Source organism: Anoplolepis gracilipes, chromosome 6 (genome assembly GCF_047496725.1).
Source record: "Anoplolepis gracilipes chromosome 6, ASM4749672v1, whole genome shotgun sequence".
Taxonomy (NCBI): domain Eukaryota; kingdom Metazoa; phylum Arthropoda; class Insecta; order Hymenoptera; family Formicidae; genus Anoplolepis; species Anoplolepis gracilipes.
In genome coordinates this window covers 10073636-10098168 of record NC_132975.1, presented here as the reverse complement: position 1 = coordinate 10098168, position 24533 = coordinate 10073636, and the positions used below count along the sequence as shown (strand labels likewise).

The window sequence follows — 24533 nt, the reverse complement described above, 5'->3', positions numbered from 1 at the left end:
TCGATAAATTCATTTTTTCACGAAAGTATATTTTCTCAAAATTTTTAACCTTTTTTTTTAACTTTTAGTTATCGCAGGATGCATAGACATTGATTAGATATTAAAAGACTATGCTTTTCATTCGCATTAATCTCGAAACGAATAGAGCCACTGAACCGACTGCGCGAGGTTTTCTATTTGCGAAACGCCTATTAAGTCGATGTAATACCGTGCTGCGCATCATTATGCGCTTCATACATCTCTCTGTCACACATTTATCTCTCTCTCGCCTTTGGCTGCCTTTTCCCCATAATTTTCACTTATCGTTGGTTTACCTGGACAATGTACTGACTCGAACACTTTCCTCCATCAAAAAAAAGACAAAAATTAAAATATATCTTCATTTTTTTTCTTTATATCCATACGATATATGTCAAGAAATTTACTGGATGGATAAACAGTCAATATTTAATAAATGGAAAATATTAAATAAAAATATATTATTAAAACAATGAAATATTAATATCTCATATAGGTACAAAAAATTATAACTTCATACTTTGATCATAGCAAATGAATTTATGGTCAATTTGAATACCTTTTTCTTTCTTCTTCCAATACTTCAAACCCCCGTGCCCCTTTCCCCGTCTACTACGAAGATTTCTCGACGTCGTCGACTTCATCGCTTGCAAAGCATGCATACATATCCGTTAAGTCGACGTAATACCGCGGGGCGCATCATTATGTACTCCATAAGTCTCCGTAGCTTTCCCCTCGTCCCCTTCTCTTTTAGATCTTTTCTCTTTATCTCGTACTTCTCTCGCTCTCTTGCATGGAGGGAAGAGGAGCAGGAGAAAAAGAAACACGGAGAATGTGGGGACGAAGGGAGTCCGAGAAGGTTCCCGCGCAGAGAAAGACGACGGAGCGGGGGACGAAGGGGTAGAAGGGGGCCTCGCTCACCCCTCTTAAGCGCAATACCCGGATACACTCGCTGCTGCTGGACCCTACACCATCCCCACTTCTAGTCGGTTGGATCCTACGAGCTTCGCGACGAGAGGGCGAAAGGGGAAAGAGAGACTGTATGCCGTCTCTTCAACGCGACGTTCACCGGCAAGCGAGCTTTGCGGAGGGGTACAAGAGAGGAGGGGGCGGCATAGGGCGAAGCAGAGCGGCATAGCAGAGAGGGGAGGGGGCAAGGGAAGTAAGGGGGTTCCGCTTTTTCGCTCAGGGTCAGAATCGTACATCACCCGCGCGAACGCTGTGCAATATAGACTGACAATCGGTCGGATTTCTGAGCCTGCACTCTCGCAATGAGAACATAATTTTCTATCGCGCTTAATGTCGTTTAGTAGAGACGGTATACAAGCTCGTCTACGATAATGAGACGGTCGGTGACGGATTTACGGTACTTTTCTCCCCCCCCTCTCTCTCTCTCTCTCTCTCTCTCTCTCTCTCTCTCTCTCTCTCACACATATATTCTTGTCTGAGGCGGCTGCTCTTAAACGTTCTCGCTCCCTTAAACCTTCTCGAGCTCCTGTGGCGAATTTAGCGCGATCGATCAATATCGGCGCGATAATCATATACCTTGTTTAAGCCTTTTTAAAGATACGATAAATAATTGTTAAATATATATTTTTATTATAAAAGTTGTAATTAAAAATTAAGAGAGATATGTCTGATATTTTTTTTATTCTCTTAAACTGAATCTGTCAAATTTCATTAAAGCAGTGATAAGATTTCGAAATATTCACTGATCTTCAGTGAACATACTCACCCTTTGCTCCTCCGTCATGTTTCAATGATTATAACAGTAAAATTTCATTTTTTCAAAATCAGAGACTACTAACTGATTCTTTTCCTGTGACATTTCACTATACTTATAACTAAAATCATTGTTTATCAGTGAATAATATATTGATTTCATTTAATAAGGACATAATGTGTCATAATACATAATAGAGTGATAGATAATCGATTTTAGTTTTCTCTTTGAAAAATTATGTTAATCATGAAGTTATTTGAATGAAAAAGCTGGTCACTGTAGAAATGAATGATGGGTGATATCATGAATATCGTGTATAAGAAACTTTCGTCGCTTATATAACGTTTAAGATTGGGAGGGGGGATGGAGGGAGAGGTTGGAAAGCCAATGATAATTCTGTGACGACCAATTTTGGATCGTACGCTCACGTTTGGTAATCCGGAAGCGATTATAATTTACGTATCGGTGAGACGCGACGTACGCGGAATTTTTATCGTTTATTTCTTTCAGGTATTGAACTAGCCTATCCATGATCACTTATTTTTAACAGACTGATTGATATCGCGAGAAGACAATTTTTGTACTTTATTATCAATGATCACGCGATGACTTTTAGGTGATGATAATAATAATTGCCTTTTCTATCTTTATCCGTTAAATATCATGACGTAATTAATGTTATAACATTCGATAGATAAAAATTTATGATTGCGCAAACTGAAATGATTAAATGTTATCTTTGATTTATTTTGCAGATCCGACGAGGATGATCCGAGCGGCTGTAAATATAGAAGACTGGACGATGATAACGTGCAAGACAAGGAGAGGTTTGCAAGGTGAGCATCAGGCTTAATTCAATAACATTAAAATTCCCTCACCGTATGTCTCTTTCACATTTGACACTCGAACAACACGTGCTCGTCGTTTGATGTATTTTTAATCTATTCTATAATTTCTCCGTATCACTTTCTTTTCGGACCAGTTAAACTCGATTACGATAGTTTAGGTCTTACGAAAGTTATTTTCGATGCGCGCGAACAGTTTTCTCTGTCGACCGTTTCTTTTTCTCTTCGACGTTGTTAATTCGCCTCACGAAACCACGGTCCAATATGTTTCACCGGTACACCCTGTACATGCGCCTTCTCCTTCAAGTACGAGAAGGTTACATACATACCTACATGATACTGGGCAATGTGAAGAGCCGATAGCGGAATGGGAAGCCCTCGAGGCTGCTCCAGCGTGGGAACATAAGGCACTTATACGCGCATCGGAGCGCGCGCGTCCTTCAAGTCCGTATACAACGAAAGAGACACGGTATGTACTTTGATTCCCTTCCGAGATATTTCGGCTGGCATGGGCATTAAATTCGCCGGACAAAAGCCAGAAAATAATGTACAATGCGTGAGACGCATAACTTACGTATAAAATATGGCTACTCCCCAGAGACGCCACGAATAAAAAAAAATCTACATCAAAATCCTCAAAAAACCTTGTCTACTTTCACAATAATTATGCGGAATTTGTCAAAAATTGCATATTTCTTATTCTCCCTCCCTCTCTTTCTGTCTTTACATTCTTTGATATACCTCTTTTTTTATAAAACTTTGACGGTGTATTTAATTATAAAAAAAATTATTTAAGATTGAAAGTTAAAAAATTAAATTAATGCAGAATTAAAAATATTTAATCTTCTATAAATATTATTTGCGATATTCATGCAAATATTGTATTTACATTTCATTAATTAGAAGTTAAAATATAAATCTCACTGTTATATTTATAAAACAAGTAAAGATGATCAATCTCAATTGATTGACTTATCAATAGACAAAAGACAAAAAAGGGCTTGCAGATTGAGCTTACCGCGTGTAACGTTGATCGGTCGTGACTCAACCCCCTGCTTTGTGTAACGTGACTGTGTATGGCGTTACGTCTCTATTAAGTAGCAGGCCCACGGTGCTTTCCTACCTGATATAATCATGGTGTAAAGCTGATCATAGGTAACGTACCAAAGACGAGCATGTACATACGCGATTCTGTGCAATTTCAGCCATGCTTTTGCATTAATTATAAAAATTTTTGCGTGTACTGTTTCATTATTCATACATTTATATCGAAAATTAAATGAAACAATGATAAAAATAGAAATAAAATTATTTTTGATTGCACATAACATAAGATATGGACGATTCGAAATGAATAAGTTTTGAATATATAATTTACTTCTTATATTTTATTATTATGTAGAAATACAATTTATTTCGATGCGCGTTATTATATGTAAATATTGCATTTATGTTCTTTTTAATATATAAGATATATTATATCATATCTTTACTATGAACGTCTACTTAAAGTCAGGGTGTAATAAAATTACATCTCTCTCTTTCTCTCTGTCGTGCAAGTGGGATGTAATCATCTTACGTTTTATTGAACGAGATTAGAATGCCGCATTTCTCTCTCTCTTTCTTTCTTTATGATTTTTGCAAGCGCAAATATACCTGCGAAATGATAGTACGGAATTGCTCGCGAACGTTCCCTGCGAGCTAGCTATTTGTTTGCAGCACAGGATTAGCTATATACTTTTTACTGTTTAACTTCGCGCACGCGAGGGTAAATTGCACAATTTAACTGATTTATTTTATACTGTATTCGTATATTACTAATTATTTATTACACAATTAATTTTGATTACTAAATATAATTAAATGTGTCGTTTAAAATATTTGATATATTTCTTAAAAATCACCACTTTTTTAAGGATTTTATTTAAAAAAAAGACAATATTTAATGTTTGCCTGCAAATTCATATAGATATTTAATTTTGTTATTAAAATAGTTTAGTTAAAATAATTTGCGTAAATATCATCTAATTTGAATCTAGAAATTTCTCACTTTAGTCAAGTCGATTATTTTCTCAAAAGAAAAATGTTCTATTACTTTTTAACGCCGACCAATCTGATGACTGACTGTCGATCCGCCGTAATAGCAGTAACGATATCTTATCCACGGTCTCTCATCGCGTGCCGCCACGGGTGGATCCGCGGTGGTGGTTCACCTGCAATTCCATGTCCGCACTGTCGTTTCGCAGGTATATACGGTGCCGCGAAAAAATACGCGCGGACTCTGCGGCAAAGACCGACCGGCAACATTCTGATGTCGCGCGCTCTCTCTCTTTCTCTCCCTTTTTCTTCCCTTTCTCGCCCCCAGTCCTCTCTACAGAGAGAACCTCACTTTTAAGTTAATAACGCAATTACTGCTTCCCTCCTGCCGCAAGACTCTCTTTGCCGCTCGTCCGTCGCTTCTCTTCTCCTTTTTCTCTCCTTCCCGCTTCTACCTTAGATTTTCCTGGTTCTCGTGTCTTGCATTTTCTCGACATTAATACAGGCACCGGCACTTTTGGCGTCGCGATAACTACGATTGTTGTTGTCGCATGCCGGCGGTTAACCAGAGGGAACGTCCACCCCCTCTTCTTTTTACTTTATCATCCTCTTTATCCCTCTTCTTACGATAACGGTCGATTACTCGTCAAAGAACTTGGGGAACATAGCCCGTTATATAGTTTATCTTAGATACGACATACTAATTTCTTAGTGATTTCCATAAATTAATTGAATAATTAAATTAGACTTTCTATACATACATAAATCGAATCTTTAAAAACATTTCTTTTTTTTTCTTTAGTTGAAAAATTTTATTTTTGAAGAGCCCAATTTGAATTCTTGTTAAATATATAGGATTTTCTAGAAAAAAAAAATAATGCGTCAAAGAATTGATAATGGAGAACGGAAAATCTGTATATAAACGTGTACTAATTAATCTGTGAAATCGCGCAAGAATAATTTTCACTTCAATTTTCTAATCAGGCATGAACGCATCATGTTCATGACGAATATCGAACATTGCTTAAATCATTCTCAAACGAAGACATTATAATCGTACGCGTGAAACGACAGTGTGCCGAGCCATAAATTTCCACGCAACATATTTACTGCCACGAACGAGTAATCGCAAAAGCGCAATGTTCACCGGACATAGACACGTTATAAATGTACTCGGATTTATTGCGCACTGTGTTGACACAATCATTCACCGACAGTTTATTCATATTTTCTTTTTACTTTCTGTTTCAATTGACGTATCGAAAATTTACAGAGTATCTTTAATAGTATATATTATTAATATATTAATAGAATATTAATTAAATTCTGTTTTGTAAACGTGTGAAATAATATTGAGATGTTAATTGTTTATATAAAAATGTTTAACATAACAATTGAAAGATATTAATAATGTTTTATTTTTACATGTTTTTATCTATACATCATAGTAATTTTTTATTTTGGTGTAAAGTAAGACAGTCGTAATTTCTCTTAAAAAATGTGTCTATCAATCTTAATTTTGTTTAAATAACACGTGTAATCTTCTTTAGAAATAATTGTTCTTGAAATCATTAAATATATTATAAAGAAGCTAAGGGAAATAGACAGAGAGAGAGAGAGAGAGAGAGAGAGAGAGAGAGAGAGAGAGAGAGAGAGAGAGAGAGAGAGAGAGAGAGAGAGAGAGAGAGAGAGAGAGAGAGAGAGAGAGAGAGAGAGAGAGAGAGAGAGAGAGAGAGAGAGAGAGAGAGAGAGAGAGAGAGAGAGAACAGACATTGGAACTTCTTCGGTAGAACGATAATCAGGCGATCATGATGCTGAGTCTTCGCAGTTGGCAAAAGTTTGCGGGAAGATATTACTCGCCAAAGTAACTCGGAGTCACCATAAGAAGGCTCTAAACGGTGGAGAGATTATCTTGCACCGAAGTGAAAAGCACGTGCCTTAAACGCCGTATAAGGAAAGTCAGCGGTGGCTCACTAGAGATTGTCGTGTAGATTGTTCTCATAGGCCAATTAATTAAAAAGCTTCTTCTCTGGCGTAATAAGTTGCAGAGTGAACGTACGGAGAAATTAACGTAAGAGGGTTATATGTTGGAAATCTTTTGAATCGCGCGTTGCAACAACAATTATCGTGATTAAAATTTTTTCAAAGTTTATCTTTTATTATATTTGACACGTAGAAGAAGATGCGAATATCAATTAAAAAAAAAATGTAAAATATAAAAAGAATGAGGATTATACAAGATTCGATAAGATATCAAATTAGAATATAAATTGAAAAGAATAGCAAACAAGATGGAAATACAAAATAACGAAGTTATATTATCATTAAAGTTTTTTCTCAATCGCAAATAACACAGTTGTAGTCGGATCATGTGTTTTATAAAGCTAGCACATCCGTTCCTTTATCTATTTCAGTAATCAAAATAATACAAATACACGAACTCTCTTACGTACATTTGTTATTCTTACATTCTCCTATTACTGTCATACAACAGCGCATCGAGTGATCCTTAATTTCATGCATATTGATGCAGCGTGTATTTGCGGCAAGCAAATCGTAAAATAAATTATACAACGGCGATTTATGTAGGTACAACTATGTTTCATAATTTCATAAATTCATGCACACGAGATTTCGAGAATATCTAAAATAGGCAGGGGAGAGTCATTAGAAAATCTTATGGACCGACGTTATAAATCGCATTGTAAATTGTATTATAAAGCTTTATATAAATCGCATTGTAAATTGTATTATAAAGCTTTATATAATCATGTATTACAACTCGTTATCTAATATCAAAGATAAAGCATGTTGCGACATCGAAAGTACTCAGAGAGATATGGAGAACAAACTATCTATCGCAGCGTCCCTAAATGCGGAGCGATTCGATGATAACTCGCTTTCTTCGCAATCTTCCCTCCTTCTCGTACGTTGAGATAATTTTTCTTCTTCGTGGGACTTCGTATGTGTAGCACGTGTATTTCTGAACCAACACTAGATCACCGTGACATAGAAAGCCATGTACAGGGTGTACAAATGCCATTCAATATTTTTTATCGACTCTAATAATTCTGGAGCAGTATTTCATAATTTAATTGTTTTGTTAACGATCGATGATTATAAATATAAAAATTTTAGATTATTTGTTTAAAAGAGAAACGTAAAAAAATTAACTATTTCAAAAATTCAAAATTATTGAATAAAAATCAAATGTTTGAAGGAATCAATGATATATGGGCGCCGAACTTTCGAAACAAGATAATTTTTTACAAATGCGATTATTCTATAAATAATAAATGTACATCAGCAAGTGTGTATATGCCAAACATTCTATTATACAGATTCGCGTTCAGTAATGTTCCTTATTCTATAATTTCGCCATTTTTTATCACTTTTTATTATTTTATTGCTTTTGATTAATTAACGCGAAATGCATTAGCAAATAAATCGCGTGTTACATTTCGTCTTATGTTATAGTTTTAAGTTTCTTACGCGAGATACATCGTATTTTACGGTTGAAACGAAGTCACGGCGGATAAAAGGATCTACTATCTCAACCTTCAACTAGTATTCTCTTTTTCAAGTAACGTGACCGGTGTCACGGGGTCAGTGTTGATCTCCGGCCTAGGGGTCAGGGCACTTTTACCATGTTGTCTACCGCAGCATCCGACGAACTCTGTGTATCAAATAGTGTGGTAAATGCGGTATCTCGGTTCATTGTGGCTCGCTTTCGGTGTAAATAATAATCATTATCGATTAAAAAAATATTGCGGCCTTTTGTATTTTGCCACTTTACATATATTTTGTAAAAGAAAGAAATTATATTTTTTATACAGTTCGTTGGTGAGCATTTTTAGTATATTTTATATTAATATGCACTTAGCTCTTTTTGCAATTAAATAGATATTATTGTAAACTATATAATTTGTATTAACATTTATGTTAAAGATAATGTTAGAAGGATGTTTTTTTTTCTAATGAGGTTCTAAATAAGAGACTTTACTACATTCAATTGAAAAAAAAAATCCGCATGGAGATTAAGTTTGTGCGACAAATAAAAATATACAAGATAATAAAACATATAGTAATAATGCCAATATATCGCGAGGGTACTCAGGCTCAGAGAATCGTATATGTGGGACTATCGAGACACCCGGTATGCCTCGGTACTCGGAGCTGGACCCACGGAGCGAGCGGGCAACTTCGGAGCGTCTGACCTCTGACCCAGGAGTTCTCTTTCCGTTCTCCTCTACACGGATCGCGTTCCTCCACTTCTCCAACCCTCTCCTCTCCTGTACATCTCTCTTGCTCTCGCTATGCCGCGGTGCATACTCCGCTTTATACTCGCGCTTTAAGCGTTGTGGCCTCTTTTAAATAGCGGGCCTCTGCCGGGGCCATCTACGACGTCGCCGAGCGTTACGGATCCCTTTGGTCCTCGGGACGAGATAATAATAATGATAACAACCGCCTGTTCAACGAAAAAATTGCACGGAATCGTATAATGAGAGGGATGCGAAAGGCAATCGGCATTGACTTGCAACGTGACTGATTTGACTTTTTATTCGACTTATTATTTTGTTTTGAAAAGTTCCGAATTGTTACGTTAGTGATTTTTTTTTCTTTATAATATTCATATTATTCAATTTAGCGAGAATCACTATCATGTTTTTTCTGTCATCTTTTTTACAAACACACACACACACGTTTCTAATCACACGTTACGATACGGCAAACGACAACAATATAAAAGAAAGATAAATTATAATATTATTTTCATTTTTTGTATGAATTGTGTTATATTTAAATAATTATGCATATATATTTAAATATTCAAATCTAGACAACCGATTTAATTTTCGAAATTAAGCTTAAGTTTCATAAACACTGCAAATATTAAGAACTTTTCGAGGGGGTTAATTAAAATTATAAAATATAATTAATTTTCACATATAAATGTAATATATAAATAAGTGTGATATATTTCATTGTGTCCAGACGACATTCCTCCCTCTTCCCCATTGAACGGATCAATTTTATTTTTCAATATTTCATGTCGCGGCCGGTAGACACCGAGAAAAAAAGGTTAGCGCAAACCAATCAGCATATCGATATCAAATTTTAATCTCGCATTCTATCCATCCGAACGGGATATCGATGTTACAGTATGATTGTGAAACTACCCATTCCGTGGAGCAAATTTTTTATCATTTCATGAACTAGTCTATCTTTCCTTATTCTCATTTCAAAGCAGACGTTCAGAAAATAGCAATCAAACTACTCAGTTTAATAAAGAATTCGTGATACAATAATTCTTATCAGGAAATGTAGTTTTTAATTATTTCAATTCTATAGTCATTATCTTCAAATAGATATGATGATTGCAACAGTCGAGATCGTTACAAGTTTTACACTTATAGGGAATATAGGGAAGAAAATATAAAACTTTCTTTGCGTCTAGATCTGTAGCTTGTAGATATTTATTTGTGTTACTGACATTTGCTTTAAATTAATCATATTGTGCTATGCGGAATAGGCAAGAGATAATTGAAATCGAACTAGACCATGAAGAAGGCTCATTGTTGGCGAAGCTGACTTGGTGAAATGAGCGGTTTCGCGAACGTAGAGACGTAGCGTCGATAACGAATTAACCGGTCGATTTGCGCATCGGGCGGGAATCCGACTTACGTGTTGCGTGCGCGGATCCCGCGCACGGGGTCTGCCCTTCACGAACTTTCCTGGAAAATTGTCGCGAATTAAATGCCATTAAATTTACGATTTGCGCGCCGACGATTACGCAGCTCGCCGTCGAAGTAAAGGGAGACGTGCCTTGCCGTTATCCGCGGCGGTTACCCTCTGGTAGCGTAATTACAGGGGAGGCCTCAAATTGTGGTCTCGCCCCGATATCCTCTCCCGGCTAGATGGATTACTCGAGAATTTATCGAATCGATCATGGCGCCAACGACGCCCGTAGTTGAGTTAATTTTAGTTAGCGTGTCTTATATGAAGTTTTAATTAGGTGCAAGTTAAGTACGATAAATTGACGCAAGAAATTTAAGACAACTGCTAATGAATACAAATATGATTATAACTTTATTTCACATGAAACGTAATGAAATATATTATATTATTACTATATTTAAATACACTAATAATATTATATTATTATAATATATTTATAAAGATAAAATAGACATTATTTATAGTAGAATTATATACGTAATTTCAGTTGAAACAAAGCATACGCTGATACACAGTGTTCGTAGCCGAATGATTTGAGTACTGTGTTTTACGTGAAAAGAATCCGGGATATGCGTAAATATAAAAAGCGCAATTCGACATAAATTGGATACCGTATCGCGAACGTTATTTCACGCTATTTCCTCGACTCGTAGTCTCTCGCGTAAGAAACTCCTGTCTCTCGGGCTATTCCGGCATTGACTCTTTGTTGTTCGCGCCGTTTTTAGTCCTCGTAGGAGAAACCGCATACTCGAACTATGCAATTACCTTGGTTTTGTCTTGCAACTTACTGTAGGGAGAATCATTGCGAGATCGAGCGGCGGCGGCGGAACAAGATGACCGCCTACATCACCGAGCTCTCTGATATGGTACCGACTTGTTCCGCCCTGGCCCGGAAACCTGACAAGCTTACGATCCTGAGGATGGCGGTGGCGCACATGAAAGCTCTCAGAGGTGAGTAGCCTTCTTTGATTCTACAGAAAGTTATTTACGATAAGATCACCCTTCTTCCCCCCCCCCCTCTTCCATCCTTTTACTTTATGTGCCTTGAGAAACTCAATTATGTTTTCTGTACGACGAGTTCAAAGGATCTTAAATTAATCCTTTGAAAGTTAATTCCTAAGAAAGTTAATTTATTTTTTGATTATCGAAATATTTCAAATTTGTTGAAATATTATTATTATTATTTATGATTACATTTGGTACATTTTTTCTCTTCTGGGATAAAAAAAAATTCAAATAAACTTTATTTTAATAGTGAATCATTAAGACATTTAATATCTAGAATATTTAAATTTAAAAAGTTAGAATAAGTTTTAATGAAGTAATTCCTAAAAAAATTGATCTTTAAATTCTGTGGAATATATTCATGTAAGATATATATGTCGTAGAACAAAGTACAAAAATATCGTGAAAAATATGGTGGCAAGATGTTGAAGAGCCATCCGATTATTTAAAGTAGAAAGTTTTCTGGCAGGTCTTTCGCCGAGAAAAAATCTTGAATGTCGATAACTTACAGGTTACTCATAAGCCACTTGAATTTAACTTAAGTTTCGAGTGCTCGAATTCACATGCGTTGTGTGCAAAGTTGGTAAATCCTATTGAAAAGTTTTCTCCTCTCTTCTTTTTTCTTTTTATAATAGATTATGTTCATACCATATTTTTTTCGTAAATCTAACTTTCGAATTTTAATGACGCATTTATTTTCGAAAAATAATTAAATTTTTATGTTGTCAGTTCCTTTATTTTATTATCAATTTTTATTTATTTAGCTACGTTGCTCGTTTTATGTTTTATCCGCTATAATTGCATTCCAGAAAATTTTTCTCCGAGTGAAACAAATTTCTCTGGCTCTTTCTTTTTCATTCTTTCCTCCTCTCGATCGTCCCTTCGGACGCCATCGATAAGAAACGGTGCAGTTTTCGACGCGAGACGTGACGATTAAGTTGCAGCGATGTTTGAGTTATCCGGCACGAGCGGTGCAATAACTTGGACGCAACGTGAAATCTCGAAGCCTTAACATGAAGGCGATTAAATTACGGCCGTAGTCGACTCGCCATACGTTATGTTACGTACCTGCCTGCGACTATCGATTACGCGGAATACACTAAGTTCCCCCGGGTCGGCGCGCGAGAACGCGGTTAGATTTCCGTCTTGACAGAGGCGAGAATTTACGAGCGCTTTTAGGATACTTATATACCACTGACAGTCGTGTGACTTTCTTGTTAGGTCAAAGACGAATCGGAGACCGATATTGTGCAGAAATCTTTTCCAAAGACAGTTTGCGTCGAAATTTAAAAGCCTGTACACCTAGGCACCTATATCTTGATCTTTTAAAAATAATTTTATACACATTTTAGTGTTAAATGAAATTGTTATTATTTTTCAAGAAAGTTCAGATTAATCCTAATAAACATTTCTTATTGATCTTGTATCTGAAAATTTGTGTTGTATTCTTGGAGAATTTTATAGGAAGAATATTGATTAATATATATATATATATATATATAAAATTATATTTTATACATAATAAAATTATCGATTCAAGAACTAAGATAATTTTTCAATGCGCGTGCAAAAAAAAATTGATCTTGCATCTGTATTTTTAGAGAATTTTGTAAGAAGAATATTGATTAATAAAATTATATTTTACGCGTAACAAAATTCTCGAGTCAAGAATTAGGATAATTTTTCAGTGCGCATGCAAAAAAAAAAAAAAAAAAAAAAAAAGAAATCAACTTCTGCTAAAATGGTCAAGAGTTTCGAGAAAGAAATTTAAATGAAACTTTGCATGCAAAATGGAAAAGTTGCTCAGAGAAACGGTGATGCAACCTTAAAAGGCCCCGCGGACATTCGCGTACAGACAAACTCTCAAAAATATCTGTACAACTGATTAATGAGGATATTCGTTCAGGTAGAGGTAGGAGATGGAGGAGAGGAGGGGGATGCACCGTAACGTCGTGGCGGATTTCGAGAACCCCGGTGACGGTCATATCGAATGCAGCGAGCGCGATATATGCTTCCGGTGTGCACGATGGGCGGAGTTGTGAGTCTCGTTCGTCGGCGGCTGTCTCTTTGGTTCTGCCGGATACACCTAGCTATCTACCTGAGTCCTCCGAGAGAGAGAGAGAGAGAGAGAGAGAGAGAGAGAGAGAGAGAGAAAGAGAAAGAGAGAGAGAGAAAGAGAAAGAGAGAGGAGAGCCCCGTAACCGATGGACGCGTGCTGCGTATTGTGCGTGAGCGCGCGCGTGCATATATGCGTGCGCCAGCTTCTGCCGTGATTCCACCTAGGTATTGGTGATGCGTCGCGTTGTTTATAGCCGCTTCTCCTCTTTCCCGACGACGAAGGCCGTTGAATACAAATCGCTCTCTCGCTCGGAGGCGGAGAGGAGGGCCTCTGTCTCTCCTCTCTCACCTGAGGGAGGGAAAGGACACCCGTTTACGCGCGCGAAAACTTTGTGCATGCGCTACGTGGACGAGTATTATGCAGTTGCGACGAGACGCGTACGTCAGTTACCGAGAGAGCACCGAGCATTTTTTACGACCCCGGGACACTAGCAATAAAAATTTCTAGGAGGCTGAAGAACCGTTCAGCGCGAACGATAGGAGAGAACGACGCCATTCTGTCACGAGAACAGCGCTTTTTTACGTTCACGGTGCACCTCATGGATGCTTAAAGCTGAGAGAGAATATTCTTAGTCATTAAATACGCAAAAGCAGCACTTCCTGATTCTGTAGTAAACTCTTCAAAGTAATACTTAGACAATATAAGGAATGCTTAAAATTTTATAGAGACTATTTGTAACCATTTGATTTAAATATCGAGCAAAAAACATTTAATAACAAGACTGCGGTATAAATACTTCGAAACGTCATTCTTTGTTCTATATTTAATGAAAATAAAATAGAATAATTTTCGAAGCATTCGTAGCACAACCTTGACCACAGCTTGATATATATATATAATAATAATATATATATAAAAGTAATGCATATTTCTTCGTGATACTTCTTGAGTAATATCAAAAGTATCCGTGGCAAGAGAATTCCCGATACACCATCGATGTTAATGTTGTTTAGTGTTAGATAGTAGTGCGTTAGGATGCATAGGAATGACAATTAAACGGCTACTGTACGTGAGGATTGCATACTAAAAATGTAGAATGTATCAAATGGGTTTGCATCGATTTCCAGATTCTCTTTTAATAATTTAATCATATTTAGCCTAATTTTTTATTGACTGTAAGCACGCGTTATTATTACGAAAAGAAAATAATTGTATGAATTCTATACTTATTGTTAGATATACGTATACAAATATATTATGCATTTTGATATTTATATTTAATATACTTATTTATATATTCTCTAAATTATTAAAAATAGTTATTTTAAATGGTAAAAGAATTAATATCTGAAACTGTTATCCGATAACCATCGTTAACCATACAGCGGTTTTCCCGATAACCACACGGCAATAACGTATCCGACCAGCAGACATATACCACGTGGAAAATAATGGTAACGAAGGTCACCGAGGGTCTTCCATAGATCTTGTTTGGAAGTCGTTAAAGTATCTCTTCCCGGAATTTCTCTGTATATCGAGGTAAAGATCGCATCGCAGCGCTCTTTCTTTCTCTCTCTCTCTCTTCTTCTCGCCTTTCTCTTTCTTTCTCTCTCGGGATCCATCGTCCACTTTGCAATTCCGATCTTGCACCTCGATAGTTACCTCTGTTGGCGAGGTGCCTCGTCCTCATTTTTGGTACCACACTATGGCGTACAGACCTCGCGTCTCTCCGGAGGTCGACTTCGAAAGACGACTAGCTGTGTTATCGAGAGGCGTTATTCGATTTCAATATTCGATAGGACACGATTTGCTTAGGAATTCGCCGGAGTGCTTTTCGAGATTTGCATGACGCTTCAGGAGTAACTTTCTTTGATGAATTTTACGCTAAATTCCTTTTTTCTTGAAAACTTAAAACGATATTTTTATAAATTTAATCCGTGTTATAAGTTTTTTATTATTTATTTTCCTTTCTTCAATATGTTTTATGTGTAAAAGAATTTTTGTATTTCTTTAATAAAAATCTTTTATTAATACACGCGAGAATATGAAATCTCATTGCATTAAGTAAAGAATTCATAAGTAAAAAAAAAAAATGATAAATTTGAGACGCGTTATAGTGTTCGTAATGAATCTATATAAGATTTAATAATAAATCCGAATCAGATATATTCCGATTTTCTTCCCTATCCTGTTTTCACGATGAACATTGTCAAAGCGAAATTGAACGTGTCGTAGGTACCGGAAATACTGCCACGGACAACGCTTACAAGCCTTCCTTTCTCACGGATCAAGAGCTGAAGCATTTGATTCTCGAAGCGGCTGATGGTTTCCTATTCGTCGTGAGTTGCGACACAGGCAGGATCATCTATGTGTCCGACTCGGTCGCGCCCGTGTTGAACTATACACAGAGCGATTGGTACGGCACCAGCCTTTATTCGCAAGTTCATCCGGACGACACCGAGAAGGTACGAGAGCAGCTTAGTGCGGCGGAACCGCAGCACGGTGGCCGAGTACTAGATCTTAAAACCGGAACGGTGAAGAAAGAGGGCCAGTGTAAGTAAACAATAAATCACTCATTTCTATCAAATTTCGATTTTATCACGGATGCTAATTTTATGTGCGCCAGAGTCATTAGCGATCTCTCTTAATATCATAATGCAAAGAGCAAGTCGTCCAAGATATAGCTAATAAAATACTCGTAAAAATAATTTAATTTTTATAATAATCTCTTACGGGATTTTTCGCTATTTTGATTACAGCCTCGATGCGACTGTGCATGGGTTCGAGAAGAGGTTTCATTTGCCGCATGAAAGTCGGCAACCTGCAGACGACGGGCGACATGGCGGCAGCGCACGGGCTGCACCGTATGAAACAGCGGAACTCCCTGGGTCCGCCAGCGCGGGACGGTCAGAATTACGCGGTGGTACATTGCACCGGTTACATCAAGAATTGGCCACCCACCGGTGAGTTCGGTATAGGTTTCAATGTGTCTGAGAAAACCCCGCACACAAGATCGTACAATGTGTCACCGTTACCGATCTCTCCGTCTCTCTTCCTCTCGACATACACCGGATCTCGGTTTTCTATTTTAAAGCGGAGAAGACGTCGCGCCCGCGAGGAATACGAACGAACCGTTCCTGGAACACGGCGGAACGTGTGTGTGTGTGTGTGTGTGTGTGTGTATGTGTGCGCTACGTGTGTACTGCAAATTAAGAATCACCTCGAGTTATCGCGGCTGAATCTGTCGACTTTGCGTTTTTCATTGTATTTATCTGTCTTCTATATCTTTTTCTATCGCATTTACTTTTATCAAATTTCAGAGACACGATGACTGGTGTTCACTATTGGCAGGCTTGAAATAATTAATATCTCAAGTTATTTCTTTTTTACGTTTTGTCATTTTTTATGGTTTGTTTAAATAATAATGAAATTAATTTACTAATTAGAAAAAAATATCATATACTTTTTCGCTTATTGTATACACATTCTCCGGAAACTTATTTTCAGAATATTCATTTAACCTGAATGGAGAATCGTCTATAAAGACTTAAGTGATAGTTTACCGGTTGTTAACATATTTGTTTAATATTCATGGCCACGTAGTTCTTTTTATTTCATCGATAGCTTTGTAACAGCCGCTAGTTAATTCATTCTTATCGATTACGTTAAAAAATGCAGTGACGCTTTTTGCACGCATCTATAATATAACAGAGATGCAATCGACCTTTTCGCAATTTTCGACTTTCCCTCAGTTTTACACGTACATTAGTACTTAGAAATAATAGCATATACATATAATGTGCACACGCGTAATGCGAATGAATGAATGAAAAACCGCTAAATTTGTGGCTAGGAAATTTTATATCAAATTTTAATATTCAAATTTTCCTTAAACTCGTGAATTATTATTAATATATTATTATATTTTAACGTACTGCACATAGTATATATATAAAGTTCTTTCTTTTAGTATATAAGATTTTTACAAGCCGATCAACGGGAAATCATGGACTGATACATGATTTTACGCTGTAGGTGATTTTGTTCCCCCATGTGTACCAGGTGTGGGTCTAGGTGACAGAGGACCCGGGGGTGTTCAGACCGGTCCAGACGGTGTAGTCACGGACGAGAATGCCACCACGCATTGCTGCCTTGTCGCCATTGGGCGATTACAGGTCACTAGCACACCAAATAGTAGCGACTTAGCCGGTTCTAATAGCAATAGCGGTAAGTATATACGTTTTTGTTAGCTATTTTCCATTTAATATTACGAAAAAAAAATTGCTCATAAATTATTTTTGTTGTTGTTGTAGAATTTATATCACGTCACTCTGCAGAAGGTAAATTTACCTTCGTGGATCAAAGAGTCGGTGGAATTTTGGGTTACACGCCATCGGAACTCTTAGGTCATCCTTGCTACGAATTTTTTCATCCGGAAGATCTGACACATATGCGAGAAAGCTTCGAACAAGGTATTATACTCTTACATTTTTACAATTATTTACAATCATTTTACTTATCAATATTATTAATACGTGGCTTGTTTTTTAGTGTTGAAGTTGAAGGGACAAGTCGTTTCTGTCATGTACAGATTTCGAGCAAAGAACCGCGACTGGGTGTGGTTAAGGACATCGGCATTTGCGTTTTTAAATCCGTTCAACGAAGACGTCGAATATATTGTTTGCACAAACACGCATGCAAAGTAAGAATGCAATTATGAAAATTATAAATGCAAATATTTAATATTTATAGTAAATTAAAATAGATTAAAAATATGCTTCGATAATTAAAAGGATAAGTTCTACGGATTATCCCTTTAATTCGTATCGAAAATATTCGCATGCTTTAATATTCAGATCATTTCATCCAAGCAACGACGGTCAAACGGAAAGCGAAGCTGTACCTGCATATGGACAACCTGGTTTGGATTATTCCCTTCAAAGACATACTGCTAGGGATCCGTTGTATTCTGCGCATCATATGATGCAACATCCGGCAACTGTAGCTACAGCCAGTAAGACTATAATCTTATATTTTATTTTTATTTTATATTAACGATTTGTTACGCAGTCAAATATGTCTAATATACACGATTTCCAGGTCCTCAACAACCGAGGCCGTCCAGCACGCAGAATGTCTATCAAAGCTACGAAACGACGCAATCGCCGATAGCTTATGGATCACCTGGGCAGCAAAGCGCATCTTCGTCGGTTTTAAATAGGATTCAGAAGCCGGCTAATACATCGCCAACCCCGCAAGCGTGGGCGATTGGAAGACAGGTATTTAATTCTTTGTTATTTCATATTTTTAAAAAGTTACACGAATCTAAAAATTTTCCTACGTTCTCCAATAGCAACCTGTGACAGAGGGCTATCAGTACAGTCAATTAAGTCCGTCGAGATCACCGAGCGGGCCAACATATACACAACTCAGTAGCGGCGCTAGGACACCGGCTACACAGCAATATCATGCAGTCACAACAGTGCCTAATAATCCTGGTAAGAGCCTGATATACTTTGAACTTTTACAAAATATATATCGAGTCGAACAGATACCGAGCACTTTTATATTTATTAGCAGGTATGTGGGGTTGGCAAAATCAACAACATCAAACGCCGCAGCCGGATGGGCAGACTGGTGCTCAGGTGACTGCGCAAACGCAACCACCGCATCCTGGACAAGCCGGACCCGGCACACAGCCGCAAGAACTATCCGACATGTTACAGATGTTACAGGATCAAGGCGGCTCGTCCGGTTTCGAAGAGCTAAATATGTTCAATACCAACTTCGAGTAGCAACGAGAAAGGCTACACGCCTTTGGAAAGCAGTTTCTACTTTAGAGGAATTCTTTCTCGGGACTTTCTCCGACTGTTCGGTATCACTATGGGGATTCATTAATCCTACCTGATATCACAATTCGCACCTTTGCGTCAGCATCCAGAGGATCGTTTACGGAGAAAGGAAAGACGCGATTTAACAATTTAGCACCGCATATATAGACTACGCAAAAAAACGATCGCACTGGGATTAGGTTTACAAGCCTAGTCTATCGGGTTATTTACATATAATTCATACGTATATAAACGAGAGGTTTGATTCATTATTGTGGGTATCAGACGCCGTCGGTACGATCGCCGCATCGTACGCTCCGATTGTTCGAAATAATTATTCAAATTGACGAGCATGATTTCGCAGCGAAAGTGCCATTAAGACATCAAGCGCGACTGTACCTTCATGATGACAAGCGATTATTGACTAGGGCTCGAAATAAATTATAATACGCACAGATGTGTTACTCACGTTTGGTATTTAGCACAAGGCATTAAATATGAAACGAGCACAAGTATATCGTTTGAAATCAAAAACGCGCAACTGATAAAGATATCAGTAATTAATACAGAGTGCTTTAACGCACTTAACGCTTTGAAGATATTTTGATGATGATATTTTAATGAATTTGGAATATTATATTTAGAATTAAATTGATTCTAACTTACTTATGTCTGTGAAAGCTATTTAATCACGTAATAAATAGCCTGATTTGAATAAAATAATAAATAGCATAAAAATATGGATATTAACAGCCTTGTTGCAAATGTTTTAAAGATATGTAAATATCTTATCTGTGCTTATTATACTAAGCAACATAATTTTAATTTACATGACAATTTTAATTGGAATATTGACGAATATCATACGATTCGATAACGATATTTAGAAAAGGAAAAAGAAAAATGAAAATAACGAAGATGTACTTTAAACAATAAGAAAAAAATATTTTTAAAAAAACTTCTCAATCAAATCTATACACAAATCACGGTAATTTTAATACCAGCTTATCGTTAGATTCATAAGGTTAGCTTAATTATTTTAATTTAGATCTTTGTAATTATAAACAGTGCAATCATAAACAGACAAGAAATCGTTAATCCTCAAGACATTGAACATGTACAAAAATTGTGTAATCCACCTTTGCTTCTCTGTGCAAGACACCGTTTTTAGAAATTCTTAAATGAAAAAGAATATAGATAATGTTACATATACGAATAATTGCATTTATAAGTAACCACGTGTGACTTAGCGCGTTTGTACGTGTTTTAGCAAATTTTGATGAGCACATTGAAACGAAATTGCAGCATATCATAATGAATTGGGAACATTTTTCACTAATATATGAACTATACATATATGCATGATTTTTTTTGATGATCCTACATCGTGGCGAGAGTAGTACCATCACTTTTTGACAATAACTAATATATTGGGCCTCTAAATGCAGGCATCAGTATTTATGCGCGAATGTTAAGTACGGATTCGTCTCTATCACAGAGAGACTACTTCACAAATCCCTTATCCACTGTTACATATTCCTTTGCACAATATCCACCTACATATTATAGCTCCGCAAGAAGAAATCGCAAAATGATTAATATGATTTAAAGAACGAGAGGTGTTAGAAATGCATACATATATCATGCAATAAAGCTATAAAAAAATACTTTTAGTGTACATATCTTATATTATGCATTAAGAGAAGAGTGTATGTTGCTATAAGTTCTTCAATAATTTTCACTTTTTATGTTCCTTTGCACTGAGTATAATTAATGATAATAGAAAAGAGAAAATAAGATTTTTTAGAATAAAAAAAAGAACATGAAATTTTTTAAATAATAAAAAATATTACATTTTTTATTTAAATCTTTTTTTATTAGATATTTATTAAATATAAACAAATTGAAAAAATATATAATTTATAATTTCAACTTTACAGCTGAACCTATATTATTTTTTTTCTTGGATGAGCTATCTTTTCTTTTAATTTTATTTTGAGTTTGGTTTTGTAACTGTGCAAAGAATGCAGTTGAAGATTTCGCGACTTTATGCATTGTCTCATCTAATGTTGTAACATTTCTATCTTTAGTTACTTTCTTAAGCAACGTAGCCCTTTCCTTTTTATCTTCATATTTTTTGGAGATTCCTGGTGATTTTAGTGCTTTTAATTTCTCTTTCTTTTCTGTTGCCTGCTGTTTACTTCGTTGCTTCAATTTCTTCCGCCTTCTTTCGCGTTTCATATCGGTTTTAGTCCTTTCTGTTTTACTGATAACATCACCACGTGGTTTGGCTAGAAATGGATATTATAGATAAGATAAAAAACACTATATCACACAAATCAAGATATTATATATAGATATAAATATACGATAGATACTTTTAATTTCCTCTGGTGCTAACAAAGTAGCATCACTGGTTGTGATTGGTGCCACTTCTTCCATTCTAATTGCAGGCACATTGCTAATAATTTTAATTTCAGGTTTAGCCTAAAAAAATAAAGGAGAGGATATATAATATTCATAAAAAACTATTAAAAATACTTCATATGTTTTGTAAGCAGAGTAGAAAACCATTCATACAAATTGCAGAATAATTTCTATTTAAAAATTCTATTATAAACATTTTTGTTCCTAACTACTTTTTGCAGAATATATTTATAAAAGCTTTCGTTTGTTATGCAAAGTATGAAAAGTCTTACCAATTTGGGAGTATAATGGTAATTAGATAATGCATCCAATTTCGACATTAAAAATTGCATCTTTTGTCGAATTTCACTATGTAACTGTGATACTTCTTTTTTTTTTTCATTATTCTCAGGACGTAATGTTTGTTTTTGCTTCAAGTATTCTTGCTCATAAATTTGTGACAAACTCTCCTTGCTCTTCTCTTGATCTAATATCAGCTTTTTCTTATATTCCAATGGAGTCTCGACTGGCTTGAATTTCTTCTCAACATCGTCCCAAGCCTTATCCTTGATCCGCTGCCTGATTATGTCCTCCAAGTTCAGAGTAGTTTCTTCAGTAATTGCAGGAGCTGGCTTTGTGTTTATATCAATTTCCACAAATTCTTCCAGTAAAGAGTTCTGTGGTCGATTTGGACCACTTACTTCTCCCTTTAATTGCCAAGGCTTGTCACCAATTGCTTCCTCTTCCAGCTCCTTAATTCTCATCAACAATCTCTCTTGACGAGTCTCTAAAGTAGATTTCGGTCCCACATCTGTTTCTATTTCTTCTTCCTCTTCTTTATCTTCCCTCCCCATATGATTTGCCTTATTCTCTAAACTGTCTGTCTCATCTGAGTCATTAGTAAGATTGAATCTTACTCTTTTGACATTTTGTTCCTCTTCGTCCTCTTCATCGTCGTTCATTTCTTCATTGCTTTCTAATCTTTCCTCCTCAGACTCATTAATACTGTCATCGTGATCTAAATTTTTCTCACCAAATTGCTCATTCTCACTTTCTGGGCTGTCAAAAAAGTCTGTATATTTTATATATTTTCCTTCAGCATCTTCATTTTCGTCCTCGGAAAGATCGTTAAATAAATCTACCGATTCATCATCAGATTCAGTATCATTCTGTTTTTCTTTTTTTTCTTCCTTAGTCAAATACTCATCCAATTCTTGCAACTTAAAGAATTTATCGTCTACGATAGAAGACTTTTTCTTCTTTTTATCATGTTTTCGTTTTCTTAAATTGCCTTTGATCTCTTCTGTTTCATCATCTGATTCTTTGTCATCATATATACCTTCTTCGTTTTTTTCCTCTAAATTATCATTTTGAATCTGCATAAGTTCTGGTTTTATAGAGCTTATTGGAATTATTAATTTCTTATTGCTAGCTAAAACTTTTGAGATCTCATTAGAGAAATGTGTTATTTCGTCTTCATTTTGCAACTCCAATTGTTGCCAAATTTGCTCTTCATCAAAGCCTTCCGTAACTAATTCTGGTAATGCACTCGTATTTCTACAAGACTGCTCCTTGGTGAAATCATAGACACGTTTTGTAAGATCTGTTATATCAACTTTAGTTTGCCCACTAAAATTGAAAAGAAAAAGATTACATTTCCTATAGAATCTAAACAGATTTTTATATAAGCTTAAATCAGAAAGTACAACTTTAGTTGAGTCTGATAAATTTTCGTTAAGAAAATTATTTTAGCAAAATTATAAAACATCTCTTATTCTTTTATTAAATTCTTTTATAATAATTTTCTCTTCGTTCATAATAAAAAATATTTTTTCAATTTTAACATTTTATAGAGGTTAAATTATAAAAAAAAAACTGTTAAAATTTCATATTCACCTCTTCACTCGTTCTAACGATTGAATATTATCAAGCGTGGATATGACACTGTCAAGAAAATCGATGCTAGCCATTTTTTATTACATTTATAATAAATTTATACAACAGATATTTTATAAATTATAAAGGTTAAATCTAATCCATGTGCACATGATACAAGAACACTGCACACTGCATTACTGCGCATTATGTAAGCGCCATAATTGTTTGAACTATGTTGTCAAAAATACATTTGCAGCTGTAGGTAAATCAAGTGGTTAGTTTCAGAGATATAAGAAAATTATATCGATTATATTAATATATTTATATGTAATTCAAATATTTTATGTAAATTTATATAATACGTTTTTATTTTTTGCGTGAGGTACTTTCTTAAATTTTTAAACAATATTTAAATTTTTTATTAGATATATATGATATATATCTATATATGATATAAGGTTATATATTTTTATGAAATATTGTGTTTCCATAGCTATTCTCTATTCTCTCTTATTTAAATTATTGTCCCTTCTAGTCACAGTAAAAAGTCACGATAAGATACATATAAATTCTTGCAATAAAAAAATTCAGACTATTTTTTATTTATATACTTATCAGAAATCATATTTGGAATAGCGAGGACGAATTCTACATCCTTTATAAGACTAATTGTTTCCAAAATAATGTTTAGAGACCATGAAATCTGAAAATAATGATATCTATCTTCATTCTCTATACTTCATGATTCAGTAGCGTATTTATGTAGAGTGTCTTCGATATTTAATATCTTTAGGCTGTACACATGAGTTGTTTGGCAAATATTTCTTATTTTTATTTTTCCTTTCTTTCAATCCTATCATATTATATATTTAATAATTATAATTTTTTATTTAAAAAATTTTTAAATTTACAATTTATTAATGTTTAATCTACAACTAAACATTATCTCTTTCCATGTGAATTTACAAAGATTTGACTGACGTGAGTTATAT

General features: G+C 35.5%; 2 protein-coding genes across 7 annotated transcripts in view; one reads left to right on the top strand and one right to left on the bottom strand.

Moving 5' to 3' along the window:
* Nucleotides 1–19221, top strand: part of Tgo (Aryl hydrocarbon receptor nuclear translocator homolog tgo) — a 34050-nt gene extending 14829 nt beyond the window's left edge. For 2 of the 6 annotated variants that reach the window (XM_072894256.1, XM_072894251.1), the window contains 11 exons: nt 2497–2577; nt 11153–11313; nt 15662–15979; nt 16186–16389; nt 17462–17653; nt 17740–17898; nt 17978–18128; nt 18283–18440; nt 18527–18705; nt 18780–18924; nt 19004–19221. In XM_072894256.1, coding sequence (XP_072750357.1) covers nt 2497–2577; nt 11153–11313; nt 15662–15979; nt 16186–16389; nt 17462–17653; nt 17740–17898; nt 17978–18128; nt 18283–18440; nt 18527–18705; nt 18780–18924; nt 19004–19221 — 1966 coding nt within the window. The remainder of the gene's footprint in view (nt 1–2496; nt 2578–11152; nt 11314–15661; nt 15980–16185; nt 16390–17461; nt 17654–17739; nt 17899–17977; nt 18129–18282; nt 18441–18526; nt 18706–18779; nt 18925–19003) is intronic. The other 4 variants (XM_072894253.1, XM_072894255.1, XM_072894254.1 and 1 more) reach the window with 4 other exon arrangements.
* A 637-nt stretch (nt 19222–19858) lies between these two features.
* LOC140666741 (U3 small nucleolar ribonucleoprotein protein MPP10) lies at nt 19859–23756 on the bottom strand. The gene is made up of 4 exons (XM_072894258.1): nt 23560–23756; nt 21957–23292; nt 21636–21744; nt 19859–21548 (listed from the first exon to the last, which is right to left on the bottom strand). The coding sequence occupies exons 1-4, from the start codon at nt 23631–23633 to the stop codon at nt 21178–21180; spliced, it is 1890 nt and encodes a 629-aa protein (XP_072750359.1). The 5' UTR covers nt 23634–23756; the 3' UTR covers nt 19859–21177.
* Nucleotides 23757–24533: the final 777 nt, after the last annotated feature.

Coding starts and splice junctions, on each gene's coding strand:
- LOC140666741 (XM_072894258.1), bottom strand. CDS start 23,633: ATGGCTAGCATCGATTTTCTTGACAGTGTCATATCCACGCTTGATAAT. Junction 21,745..21,956: donor ACCATTATACTCCCAAATTG/GTAAGACTTTTC, acceptor TTATTTTTTTAG/GCTAAACCTGAAATTAAAAT. Junction 21,549..21,635: donor AGCACCAGAGGAAATTAAAA/GTATCTATCGTA, acceptor ATCCATTTCTAG/CCAAACCACGTGGTGATGTT.